This window comes from Dipodomys spectabilis, unplaced genomic scaffold (genome assembly GCF_019054845.1).
Source record: "Dipodomys spectabilis isolate Male_0828 unplaced genomic scaffold, ASM1905484v1 ptg000125l, whole genome shotgun sequence".
Taxonomy (NCBI): domain Eukaryota; kingdom Metazoa; phylum Chordata; class Mammalia; order Rodentia; family Heteromyidae; genus Dipodomys; species Dipodomys spectabilis.
Genome location: NW_024870802.1, coordinates 10,148,470 through 10,162,270, shown reverse-complemented (window position 1 = coordinate 10,162,270; position 13,801 = coordinate 10,148,470). Strand labels below are relative to the sequence as shown.

The 13,801-nt window shown below is 50.0% G+C and overlaps 1 protein-coding gene across 2 annotated transcripts in view; it reads left to right on the top strand.

The window, feature by feature from the left end:
* The window catches only part of Neurl1 (neuralized E3 ubiquitin protein ligase 1), a 77,466-nt gene that overhangs the window by 24,740 nt on the left and 38,925 nt on the right, over positions 1-13,801 (top strand). Inside the window, exon 1 of one of the 2 annotated variants that reach the window (XM_042689199.1) lies at positions 13,563-13,755. The exons of the other annotated variant lie outside the window; for it this stretch is intronic. Coding sequence (XP_042545133.1) covers positions 13,722-13,755 — 34 coding nt within the window. The 5' untranslated portion in view covers positions 13,563-13,721. Of the gene's footprint in view, positions 1-13,562; positions 13,756-13,801 lie in introns of those variants that run through there. 2 annotated transcript variants of the gene reach the window in all.

The following is a 13,801-nucleotide window of genomic DNA, read 5'->3' as shown; positions in this document are numbered from 1 at the left end:
AGTTCCTGTTTTCTGTTCTTTTGTATTTGCTCTCAGAAGTGAAACTGTTGGATCATATGACAATTCTATATTTAATTTTTGAGGAACTGAATAAACTTTGTTTTTTTAGAAACCACAATTCTCTTTTCCTACACCCTTCTCTCTTAAGAGCTTTGATAAATTTCAAATACAACTTTATTCATTTATCACTGACATACAAAGTACGGTCCCTATTTAAACATACAGCCTGATGTGTCTTAACATAGGCATATACCTGTGAAGTCCCCGGCACCATCAAGTTAGGAAACAGCTCTGTCACTCCCTTAGAAGTTTCCTTTAGGGATTCCTCTCTTCCCTTTCCTATACTCAAGTAATGTATCTGCTTCTTGTCACTATAGTTATATTTAAATAGACATTTTTAAATGTCTATATAAAAGGGACCATGCAGTAGGTATTAATTTGTTTTCCTTTCTGGCTTTTTCATTGGTATAATTACTTTGAAATTCATTCAAAATGTTGGGGTATGGAGCCAGGTGCCAGTGGCTCACAGCTATAATCTTAGCTACTCAGGAGGCTGAGATCTGAGGATCACAGTTCAAAACCAGCCTAGTCAGGAAAGTCTGTGAGACTCTTTTCCCAGTTAACCACCAGAAAACTGGAAGTGGTGCTGTGGTTTAAGTGGTAGAGCTCTAGCCTTGAGCTGAAGAGCTGAGGGACAGTGCCCAGACCCAGAGTTCAAGCCCCATGACTGACCAAAAAAAAAAAGGGGGGGGAATGTATCAGCAGTCCGTTGCTATTTTATTGTCAAATGGCATTCCACAATGTGGATGTAGCAGAATTTGTTTGTCTTCCTCTGTGGATGGATGTTTGGCTTGTTTTCAAGTTGAGACTATTATATGTGTCTCCTTTTCTCACATCAGTCACTAATGGTGGAATGGCTCAACCACATATGGCTCAACTTTTAAGTAAACTGCCAAATTTGTGTGTGTGTGTGTGTGTCTTGGGACTTGAGCGCTGGGCCTGGGCGCTGTCCCTCAGCTCTTCAGCTCAAGGCTAGTGCTCTACCACTTGAGCAACAGCACCACTTCCGGTTTTCTGAGTGGTTTATTGGAGATAAGAGTCTCACGGCCTTTCCTGCCTCGGCTGGCTTGGAACCGAGATCCTCAGATCTCAGCCTCTTGAGTAGCTTGGATTACAGGCATGAGCAACCAGCGCCCAGCTACTTTGTTTTATTGTCCATATGTGTACTTTGGTAAAGTGTCTTTAAATTTTTTCCCTTTACATTTTTTGGGATCAAGGTCTTTGTATATTCTGGAATCTCAACTATTGCCTATCTGTTGCAAATAGCAAATGCTTTATACTGGCTTATGTAGAGAGGAGCTGAGGTGCTGTGCCACAGCAAGCATCAAGCTTATCTTGGGTGGGTGCTTTGAAAGGGATTCCTTCCTTCCTTTGCTCCTCCGTCCCTCCCTCCCTCCCTCCATCCCTCCCTCCCTTCTTCCCTCTCTCCCTCCCTCCCTTCCTTCCTCCTTTCTTCCTTTCTTCTCTCTCTTTCCTTTTTAGTAGTACTAGATTTTGAACTTCGGACTTTGCATTTACTGGGCAGGTGCCCTGACGACTTGAGCCCACTCTGAGCTCTTGTTACTTTATTTTCTGACTGGGTCAGCCCAGTCTACAATCTCCCTACACTTCCCAGGTAGCTGGGATGCTAGGCGTTGAGATGGAATCTTGTGAACCTTGACATGAGATCCCCAGCCTCACAAGTCACAAAGATTACAGGTGTAAGCCACTGCACCTGGCCTTTTCTCTCTTTTTCTTTAGAGATAGCATCTTGCTATATATCCTAGACTGAACTCAAAATCCTCCTGCCGCAGCCTTTGAAGGTACTAAAACTTCAGACCTATGCCACTATGCCTGGCTAAGATTATGGACTTTCCATCTCTACTCTGTCCTCCTCTGTTGGCTTCCTTCTAGCCTACTTGAGACCTAGGCATGGCGGTTCCAGGAATCACAACATCTAAAGGAATAAAGGTGACTCCTCTCTGGGGCTTCTTTCTGACTAGCAAAGAAACCCTTTTTTCCGAGGGTTCCCAGCCATCTTCTCCCTGTGCCTTACAGGATAGATGGGGTGAAGGAGCATAACATCATTGGCAAGAGCACCTGCATGCTTCTCTGCATATGAAAACCACCTGGAAAGCTTTTAAAACCACCCTTACTTCTGGGCATAGTGGTACACATCTGTAATCCCAGCATTCTAGAGGCAGAGGCTGGAGAACATTGAGTTTGAGGCCACTTGAAGCTATGTAATGAAGTCTTGTCTCAAAACCTGAGGGCTGGAAATGGAGCTCAGGGATAGAGTGTCTAGCATGTACAAAGACTGGGTTTGATCCCTAACATCTGTAAAACAAAACAAAACCCCAGACCACAGAAACACCCTGCCTGGGCCCCACCTCCGAGACCGATGGAACCCAGGGCTGAGATGACGGTGGTTGATGGCCTCCCTTAGTGATGTGCTGCTGAGACTGAGCCTCTGCACCATCTTAGAGTTGGACAGATGTTGGCAAGGCAGCCACCATGACATGACAGTGTCACCAACAAATTGTGTAGGCCTCAGATAAGTCACTTAACAACTCCTCCTCCTCCTCCTCCTCCTTCTTCTTTTGTTGGTTGTGGGGCCTAAACTCTGTGTGTGTGTGTGTGTGTGTGTGTGTGTGTGTGTGTGTGTGTGTGTGTGTGTGTGTGTCTTGGGACTTGAGGGCTGGGCCTGGGCACTGTCCCTCAGCTCTTCAGCTCAAGGCTAGCGCTCTACCACTTGAGCCACAGCACCACTTCAGGCTTTTTCTGCTTATGTGGTGCTGAGGAATTGAACCCACGGCCTCATGCACGCAAGGCAAGCACCCTACCACTGAGCCACCCTCTCAGCCCAAGTTACTTAACTTCTCAGAGCCTTAGTTTCCCCATCTATAAAGTAGGGGCTTGACGTAGCTACCTTCTGCAGCCCCTGGGCAGCTGAAAGGAGTCCATGATTGCTCAGAGGCTTTGAACTCTGCAGGTCACTGACACAGAGGGATGCCACCTGGTCTCCTCACAGCTCCTCTGTTGCCAAGAACAGCCAGGGCAGGGATTTCTCTTGAGCTCAGTTTCCTGCCTTTAGAACAAAAAAGAAAAAAGGAAAGAAAAGACGGGAGAATGATGGACTGGGAAGCCATAGGCAAGCACAGTGGGCTTTTTTTTCTTCGTGGATGGCGTGGGCTTGAGGCAGCTATAAATGGTTTATGCAAATGAGTTGGAGGTGCTCTTCCCCTTGCTGCTTTCATCTGGGAGAAGCTGGGAGGGAGCCAGGCAAGGCTTGGAGCATCTCCTCTTCCGGGTCCTGCCAGGGGTGGTGGGGATTGGTGGATGAGCTCTTGCCACCTGGGGAAGATGGGCAGACAAGGGGAGATGGGCAGATAAGGTAGCGCAGAAACCACCAGATCCTCAGTGTTCCTGGACACACCTGGCTACTTGGCTCTTTCAGAGCACACGACTATGCAATCAATGGTATCCTGGGAACAAGGAGTTCTACCCCTGGGGCTGAGAAGTAATCAGCCAAGCTATCAGTTACCTCCGAGCTTCTCTTGAGTCTTCCCACTGTAATGGGTATCGAAGCCAGAGGGTGAGCCCTGGGCTACAGCTTGGAGCCTGAGAAAGGGCAGATAGGAATGAAGCAAGGTCCACTCACCATCAACCCCAGTTTCTCTTCCTTGTTCTTTTCCCCCTCTTCTTCCTTCTGCATAAAATATACTTTGATCTTCATGGAACATCCACTCTGTTAGGAACCTGTGGAGGTGGAAGTGGGAGGACTGTGATCTGAGGCCAAAAGTTTGAAACATTATCTTTTAAAAAAACAAACCCCTGGGGCTGGGAAGGTGGCTCAGTGGTAGAGTGCTTGCCTTGCATGCCTGAGGCCCTGGGTTCGATTCCTCAGCACCACATAAGCAAAAAGGAAAAAAAAAAGCCAGAAGTGGCGCTGTGGCTCAAGTGGTAGAGCGCTAGCCTTGAGCTCAAGAGCTGAGGGACAGTGCCCAGAACCACAGTTCAGGCCTCACGACCAGACCCCACCCCCCCCCCCAAAAAAAACAAACCCCTGTAATCCTAGCTACTCAGGAGGCTGAGCTCTGAGGATTGAGGTTTAAAGCCAGTTCAGGCAGAAAAGTCTCTGAGACCCCTAACTCTAATAAACTACTCAGAAAAAACCTGAAGTGGTACCATGGCTCAAATGGTAAAGTGCTAGCCTTGAGCACAAAGAGGTTTAAGGATAGTGCCCAGGCCCTGAGTTCAAGCCCCAGGACCAGCAAAAACAAAACAAAACAAGACAAAAAAAAAAAACCCTAAGGGCTGGGAATGTGATTTGGTGGTAGAGTGCTTGCTTAGCATACATGAGGCCCTGGGGTTGATTCCTGTGTACCACACAAAATAAATAAAATTTAAAATTAAATAAATTTAAAAAATGAGTGAAAAGGGCTGGGAAGGTGGCTCAGTGGTAGAGCGCTTGCCTTGCATGCATGAGGCCCTGGGTTCGATTCCTCAGCACCACATAAGCAAAAAGGAAAAAAAAAAAGCCAGAAGTGGCGCTGTAGCTCAAGTGGTAGAGCACTAGCCTTGAGCTGAAGAGCTGAGGGACAGCGCCCAGGCCCAAAGTTCAAGCCCCACGACCAGACTCAAAAAAAAAATGAGTGAAAAGCAAAAGGACTGAGAGTATAGCTTAAGTGGTAGATTGCCTGCCAAAGTCCTGAATTCCATCCCCAGTGCATCAACTAATAATAATAATAATAATGATAATAATAAATAACTATAACCTGTCTATCCTCAGTTTGTCTCATATGAGAATGGGCTCTCTCCCTCTTTCTCGCCCTTCCTCCTTCCCCCTCCGTCCTCCTTCCTCTCCTTTTGTGTTTTTTTTTTTTTGTTTTGTTTTTTGGGTCCGGTCGTGGGGCCTGAACTCTGGGCCTGGGTGCTGTCCCTCAGCTCTTCATCTCAAGGCTAGCGCTCTACCACTTGAGCCACAGCGCCATTTCTGGCTTTTTTCTTTTTGCTTATGTGGTGCTGAGGAATTGAACCCAAGGCCTCATGCATGCAAGGCAAGTGCTCTACCACTGAGCCACCTTCCCAGCCCTCTCCCTCTTTTTTATTAGCATACATTCATACAAGGGGGGGGGGCACCAGGACATTTCCACACATGTAAACAATGCAACACAATCAACCTCACCCCCTCTATCGCTCTCTCCCCCATGCCACTCCTGTTTCTTAAGATCCATTTCCACAAGTTCCCTTGTTTTATTTTCATATGCTAATAACCCACATGGAACACATTCATCCTCAGCCACAGTCTTTGCTAGCCCTTCCTCCTCCCACTCGTGCCCATCCGTCATCTGAGCCTGTTTTACTTTCCTGTCATTCATTTTCTGTTAGTATTTGTTGCACGGAGGGGTTTCTTCATGGTATTTCAAATGTGCATCTATTACGTTTTGCTCAGAATAACCTATCTAGTGCTTTCTCTTTCCCTGCTCCTCCAACTCCATATTTATCAACAGCTTCCACTGAGGTTCCTTATGCTGTCATACCTAGTTGTGCTATATTTCAAAATTACTCACTTTCCATCTTTCTCTCTCTGTCTCTCTGTCTCTGTCTCTCCCCCCCGGCCCCCCTCCTTTGGTACTGGGGCTTGAACTCAGGGGCCAGTACTCTATCACTTCCAGCTTTTGGGTGGTTAATTGGAGATGAGTCTCATGGACTTTCCTGCTTGATTTGGCTTTGTACTGTGATCCTCAGATCTCAGCCTCTTGAGTAGCTAGGATTACAGGCAGAAGCCACCCAGTGCCTGGCTCTGACAAGGTTTAGATGATGGTTGCATAGCTCTTCGAACTGGGTTGTTACTCTGAAAGCCCACAGGACAGAGATGAGTGCATGGGCTCTTGTGTTAGTAGATGTAGATCCTGGTCCTGGCTCAGCTGCGTCCCTATCAGCTGTGTGACCTGCATGAAGTAGATGTATATCCGGGTCCTGGCTCAGCTGTGTCCCTATCAGCTGTGTGACCTGCATGAAGTATTTGTTGTTCCCAGGACTCAATGTTTCCATCTTAGGTTCTGAGTGTCCCACGTGGCCTTCTCCTTCTTGGGGCCAGTGCACCCACATGTTTTACGATTCCAGCAGCCAATGAAGTTATCTTCACTGATTTGAGCACTGGTTTTTTTTTTCCCCCCACCTAATTTCTGTTGGATGAAGAGGTGCTAAGAGCCCTCACTTTCAGTGTACAGGTGTAAGGGGATCATCGATGGGGTGGGGCGGGGTGCTGTTGGGAGGAACTTGGGCAGATGGACTTGACATCAAAGCTCAAGCTGCCATTTCCCAGCTCCAGCTCTCAGTTTCTTCAAGGATCAGGGTCACGATGGGGCCTTTGAATAGTCTCATTCTGAAGCTGGTGCTCCACTTCCAGAGCATTTCCTGTGCCTCCCAGGCATGGAGCAGGGGCGGGGCACACTTCACCTCTACAATAGCTCTGAGAGGCAGGCAGCTTCCTTACCAACCCCATCTTTGAGAACAGAAAATGGACACCTGAGATTTGATACCAGGAGGTCTGCCTTCGGAGTTGCTCTTAACTGTCACCTGATCTGTGAAGCCCCTGGCGTAGACCACACCGAAGTGTTAGCTACATGTAATATTGATGTCATCAGACCATGGGCATTTGCCTGCCAGTGGTCCTACTGGGAGTGTCCCAGCCCCAAAGTGGGGTCCTAGGCCATCACCCTGGGATTCTTACTGATGCTCAGTATCTGAGCCCTGGGTTGGAGGGAGAGTCCTAGAAGTAGACAGCAGGCAGAGGCAGGTGTGGAAGGCCAAGCAGGTTCCCCCTGGGCTCTGCTATTCTTTCAGAGCAAGATCTTAGAGGGGCGGGAAGCAGGGGGAGCCGGAAGACAAGAGAATGTGGTATGGCTACAGGAGGTGCAGTGGCTTCAGTTGGTTGGAGGCCTGGGAGAGGTAGACATTGGAAGCCTTGCCTGAGTTTCAGAGGCTGAAGGGTGTGTGTGTGTGTGTGTGTGTGTGTGTGTGTGTGTGTGTGTGTGTGTGTGCTCGCATGCCTATGTGTTCAGGATGAGCGACAGGGATTGGGGAAGGCTCTCTGCCTGCAGAGGAGAGCTTTATCCTGTTGGCTGCCAGCTTTTCTCATAATCCAGCAAGCCCAGCAGGGATCAGTCGAGTGCATTTCCAAATCTGATGGTCTGATGCACAGGGCTCATGTCTTGTTTGCAGCACATATGTCCTATCTCCTATGGCACTCTGTGTATCCTGGCTGCCTCTCCTCCCTCCCTGTCTGCCCTTCCTTGCCTTTTGCGCTAAGGTTATACCATTGCAAACAAATCCTATGAATTCAGACCTTGGTAATTTATCACTTGCAATTGGGATGGGGACAAGCTTAGTTTAAAATTCATTCCACTCTGATTAAAACCAGGACGCTAACCAGGTGACAGGGGACAAAGCTTAATCTCCTTTCTTAGCAGAACCAGCTGTTGCCAAGCACTCTTGATATGGCATTTGCATATACAGCACACGTCAATGACACATGAAAAGCTTAGGACAGCACCTTCTGCAGGATGCTTGGTACTGAAGAAATGGTGCTTGTATGACCATGGGGAGTGGTTCTTCTTAGAGCAGGGGTGTGTGTGTGTGTGTGTGTGTGTGTGTGAGAGAGAGAGAGAGAGAGAGAGAGAGAGAGAGAGAGAGAGAGAGAGAGAGAACTAGGGGCTGGGCGCTGTCTCTTAGCTTTTTCTATCAAGGCTGACATTTTACCTCTTGAGCCACACCTTCACTTGTGGCATTTTGTTTGTTGGTTGAAGAAAAGAGGCTCACCAACTTTCCTACCTGGACTGGCTTTGAACCTCAATCCTCAGATCTGAGTAGCCAAGATTACAGGTGTGAGCCATCAGCACTTGGGTTATGGTCTTAGTCTGTACTCATACCTGTAGCCCAAGTCCCTCTCCATCAAGGCTGGGCCCCCCCAGGTTCAACTTGCTTTCCTGACTTCTCTGGACAATAGAGAGGCAGCATGCCTTACCTTTGCTGTACCACTTAGTCTTGCCACATTACTCCCTGTTAGAGGAGAGATGGCTGAGGCTGGCGGTGGAGCCAGCTGCTATGAACTCAAGACCAGAGTTCCCAGCTTCCGCCTGGGTAGATAAACCTACCCTTCCTGGTTGGTCTCAAAGATCAGAGGCAAATGTTGCTTCTAGCTAGGGCCCTGTGGGCTCTGGGTGTGGGCTGTATCTGGCACACACTGTCCTGGGAGTCAGAACCTTGCTGTTTCCTTGTTTGATTCATTTCTGCCTGGCATGGCGACCCTTCTGTCTAGCCCAGGCTAGCCAGGCTGGCCCTAAGGTTCAGAACCAGGAATCATGGGCAGGTGTGTTTGTGTCTTAGAGGGTCACAGGAAGGGCTGTTGGCAATAGGCCTGGGCAGGGAGGAGTCAGAAGAGGCGGGGAGGGGCTGCCGAGCTCCGGGCTGTTTGCTCAGATTCCCTTTCAGTCTCCGCCCCCGCGGCTGCACCTGTTGCATTCCCATCATCCAGGGCTTTCGTTCTGCAGCTGCCCCTGCGGAGGCACCTGTCCCAGCCCCCGAGGCCGCCCTCTGGGCTCTGGGGCTCCGGTTTCTCTGCAGCCTATAGCTTGTGCTCCATCTGTCTGGCTGTTTTTGTCCTCCTCTTTACTGCTTTCTTGTGGACTTAGGCAGTGGCCTCCTACTTCTGCTTTGGGGCACGGGAAGAAGTTTAGAAATGAGGTCTCTGTTTACCATTCTTTAGTATCCGGGCAAGCCTAATATGTCAGCATAGAGAGGGGATGGCCCTGGTCCGGTCACCCTTAAGCCCCAGATATCAAGTGACTTGCCAGAGCCATCAAATTATCCCTTGTTCTTGATGAAAAAACAAAACAAAACACTATAGCTACCAGAAGCCACCTCCCAGCTCCCCCTCAGTGGGGCCACCTCCCCTTCCTGGCCTCCTCCTACCTCACAAAAGAAAAGCTAGTGCCTCTCCCCTATCCAGCTTTGCCTTCTATACCTCTTGATACCCCCTGGTCTGTAGCCCAGATAGCACCAGAAGGTCTTAACCCTGAGTTCAAGTCCTCCTTCCACTGTGCCACCTTGGGAAGGTCTACATGGTTTATGGGGCCTCTATTGCTATCTGTATGATGGGCATAGGGTTTCACTTGAAGATAGAGGCTGGGCCTGGGGGCCTCCCCCGCTAAGAGATCTGAGAGTCTCCCGTTGCTGACTCTGCCTTTGACTGGAAGATCTGAGAGGGCAGGTTTAGGGTGATGCAGGGCTTTGAGGAGCATGGATGAGAAAGGACTTGGCGAGGAAAGTTAGACTGGATAGGCTACCATGGAAACGAAGGCACAGGAGGAGGAGGGGTTAGCAGAAAAAGGTCAGGAGCCAGATCAGAGGCTGGCAGAGGAGGCAAAGCTCTGGGGTGGAAGGTTTTAAAAGTTTGCTGGGCTCAGTGAAGGGGGTGCTGAGGTTCTCTTGGTGGGAGCAGAGGGCAGTTCCTGCTCCCCTGGGAGGAGGGAGCTTCTTTTGTAGTCTAGGGATCCAGGCAATTCGATCAGGCCAGATAACATCCAAGATCGATATGCCCCACTGGCTTAGAGGTAGTAATTCTTCATCCAGTGCCCCATACATCTATCTGTCTTTGCTAAGATGGGGTCTTCAGGGTCTGTCTGGGCCACTGATTAGTATAGATGGGAAGTCTAGCGTATGCCTGACTCGGCTCCTCTGTCTTCATGTTGGCTCCATCCCTGGAATGTCACCCTCTGCGCACTGGAAAACTACTAGGTTCTGTTACCACCTGGAAACCTTCTGACTCCTTATGAGAAGGTCCACTATCCTCTTGTCTCCTCTCCACCAGGCAAGAGAGCTCCTTGACCTTTGACCTTTTCTGGATAGATCAAGAGTTTTAATGTCAGGCAGGTTTATTTCTCCCTTAGTATAATCTCTCTCAGCCTCAGTTTTTGTAGCCTGAAAGGAGGCTGAGTAGTAACTCCTGAAGGAATATTGCGCGATTAGGTGAAATCAGGATTGTAAAATACTTAGCTCTCGGGCCTTGTATGTAGTGACTGTTGAAACATTGGTAGCATTTGTCTCCTCCTCTGTAGATCTGCCTGTAGACTTGCCAGTCCCCTTCCACGGCCTTCACAATGTGCAGAATGATGCTCCAGGGTAATTTGGCCAGAGCCTACAGAACCTCATTCCTTGGTCCAGAATAGCTTTCACTAGAAATGAAAACCCTTTCCTGACTTTGTTTCTGTCCATCAGCCCATCGGCTTTTGAAGGGTGAGCATTGGATCTTACTTGCCAGTTGGTCCATGGCTGATAATACATAGTGAGTATTTGCTGAGTGAATGAATGATGAAGATTTGAGGTTTTCTCCCTGCTTTTAATAATAGAATTTTCTAGTCAAATGATATCTTTTGCAATGTCCTAATGAGTAAATCTGAGACAAGATGCCTCTCAGTTTCTGCTCTATAGAAGGAGTACTTCCCCCCTACCCCCACTCACAGAGGCCCTAGGCACTGATCTTGGGACAATATAGTGGGGCAAGCTCAGATACAGGCCATCACTGCATCTACTGAGGAGAGGGTATCAGGATCCAGATAAGCTGACTGGAAAAACTCATCAGTGTGTGGTATTGGGAATGCTCAGACAAGGTCTTGCTGTATATCCCAGGCTGGCCTCAAACTCACAATCCCAGCCTCCTGAATGCTGGGATTTCAGGCATAGACCACCATATCCAGCTCTATTTCATGTTTGCCATTGCACACTTGAAGTACTCCCAGCTCCCTAAGTTCCAGCTCAGCCTGTCTATACTGGGTGACCATGCTGTGTGTGTCCCACAGTCCTGTTTCCAGAGAGTGACATGAATTTGGTTCCATTCATGAGTCCCACATGATGTTAGGTCTCAGAGGAACCAGGGCAAGCCTCGTACTGGTCTCAAGCCCTGGTGGATATAGATGCTGCTCCCTGCCCTGCTGCCTCCTCCCTCTTCCCACACAAGCCCCACACCAGATGGCAGAGTGACCTTTTCCAAACGCATGGCTGTTCTTGTTGTTGCCGCTCTGCTGAAACCTGTCAAGGGTTCCCCATGGTTCTCAGGAAAAATGACCTTGTCACCTAGTCCTCCAGGGCTTCCAAGGTGACAAGGTCATTTTTCTGCCCACAGCAGATTCCCCCAGACCCTTCCTGCTGAACAAGCTCTAGCAAAACCTACCTGGCTTCTCTGCTATGCAGCCCCAGGGCCTTTGAACACTTGTGCTCACACTGAAACACTTTCCCCTCAACCTACCTTTGTGACACATGGACATTAGCCATCAGATCTTGTCTCTCTTGCTTTTCAGAGACACCTGTCCCAAGGTCCCCACCCTCCACCCCCATTTAGAGTACCTTTCTAGGATTATATGTTTGTTACTGTGTTTCTTTTTGGACTGTAGATCCACAAGAGCCAGGGTTCACATCTCTTCTTACCAGGTTAGCATCTGGTACATAGTAGGTGCTCCACAACATGGACAGAATGATGGAGTAAGTTGCTGAGATGCATCCAGGAGAAGCTAGGACAAGCAGAAATAAGGCCCTGGTAGGGGGCAGTGCTCTGAGGCTCAGAGGAGAGGCACACTCCAAAAACAGGGACTCATTGTGTACCTGAAGCCTCAGAGAGCTTCTTGGAAGAGGTATTCTTGGTGCTGGGTGGGCAAGAAGGGACATTCTAAGTAGGAGCAGGCAGCAGGAGGGGGGCTGGTGTCCAGGCACTGGGCCCAGCCAGGTATCTTAAAAGGCAGGTGAAATGAGGGGCCTCCCAAGTAGCTTTTGCCATGGTTTTCTCATCTGTAAAATGGGCATAAAATAAACTCATGTAAGAGGACTGAGCAAGTCCATGTGTGCCACATGCTTAGAACGGCCTCCCACCTGTACAGGTAGATCTGAGGTGTGTAAGTGTACCCATGCTGTGATTTCAGGAGCCTCTGCCAAGGAGGGGGGCTTTGCATAGAAGGGAGCCACTGTCTTGTCCCTAATCAGCATATGGGGCTCTCAGCATATCCACCAGCTTCCCCCTCCTCTCTCCCTCAGACCTCATCCTGTGTATGTGTGTGTGTGGGGGGGGGGGGAGCAGAGGGGACGGCCCAGGCTGCTGAGTTCCATTGACTAGGAGGCAGCCTCTGCCTTTTCCATATTTCCTTCTCTAGGCCCAAACCCTCTACCCCAGACCTTTCCTGAGGAATGCAGATTCCTAAGCGTGAGAGCCAAGGCAGAGCTTGGGAGCCAGGAGCTGTGCTGTTGTCCTAAGAGAAGCCCTTGTCCTGTGGAGGGCTGCAGTGGACAGCAAGAACATCCCATAGACCTGGGCTGGAGTCCTGGCTCTGCTCTGCTCTACGGGGGAGCCTCAGGCAACCTTCTTAGCCTTTCAGAACTTCCACCTTCTTTTCAGTAAAATGGGAATGCTAGAAGCCCCAACCACCTAGATTAACAGGCAGATAGCACTCAAGGTGCTCAGTGCTCAGTAAGCATCCTGTGTCTAGCACTGCCCTTTTGGTGATGATCTGGGCTTCCAAGCACGCTTACTTAGGTCTGCAGAGGCCTGTCTTCCTTACTTCACAGGACTACTCTCTCTGCCCCTTTCCTCTCCCCAAAGTGTGGGGTGTTGGGTTCTGCACCTTAAGATGTCTCCAGAATCTGCAGTCTGTGGGAGAAGACACGTGATAAGTACTTCTGGTAGGCAGGTGGCTAAGTGCGCACCGTGGCGGGTGCTTGTGAGCTTCTGTCGGCATCGCCGTGTGGCATGAGGTTGTTGTGCAGTGCAGGTCTCTGTTGCTGTGTGGGGTGTGGGTGGGGGAGATTTGAACATGATTAAAGGAGCGGTTTGGTGCGGGGATTACTGCCTGGATGTGGTCTGCACCCCAGTCCGGTCACTTTCCAGGAGAGGGACCTCTCTTTGCCTTGGTTGTCTCATCAGGAAGGCAGTAATACAAATGGCACCTGTTGATGCAGCAGTCATCCTGACCTCGTCCACCATTCAGCCTGGAAGGACGGAAGGAGTTAATCCTCACACAGTACTTGGAACAGAGCCTGGACGGGATGGCAGTGGTGTTAGTTAGCTATTTGTTCATAAACCCCTTGGCTTCCCTGGCGGACCCTTTGAGAATAGGGGCAATGTCTGTCTTTCTCACTTACCTGTCCTTGCCTGGCCCCAGGTCTGCCTAGTGGACTGTGAAGAGTGAATGACTGGGGACCTCAGTGATAGGTGAGTGTGTGTGTGTATGTGTGTGTGTGTGCGTGTGAGAGAGAGAGAGAGAGAGAGCGCACGCGTATGCACACGCTCTGCTGGGGCATCTCCAGCACTTTCTGAAGCTCGGCTATTTCAGGAAGCCTCCAGTCTCCTCCTCCTTATGTAAATAAACATGACAGATCCCATCGCCTGTACCAGCGCGGGTGGGGGAGGCTCCGGCGGGTGGGAGCTGCGCGGCGGCTAGCAGGGCCAGGGGGGTGTGCGTGCGTGCGTGTGTGTGGCCGGCTGGCGTGCAGGGGGTGGGGTACAGGAGGGGCCCTGCCATGCCTGGGGGCTGAGGAGGAGGACCAGGGGGAGGAGGAGAGGAGCTGGCGGCGGGGGCAGCTCGGTGACCAGGCCAGCCACTCGGAGGTGGCCGCGCCGCCTGCAGCCTGCGATGGGGGGACAGATCACCCGGAGCAACCTCCATGGTAAGGACTCCACTGATGTCTGGGGGTCTGCCCACCCCCCCAGCAT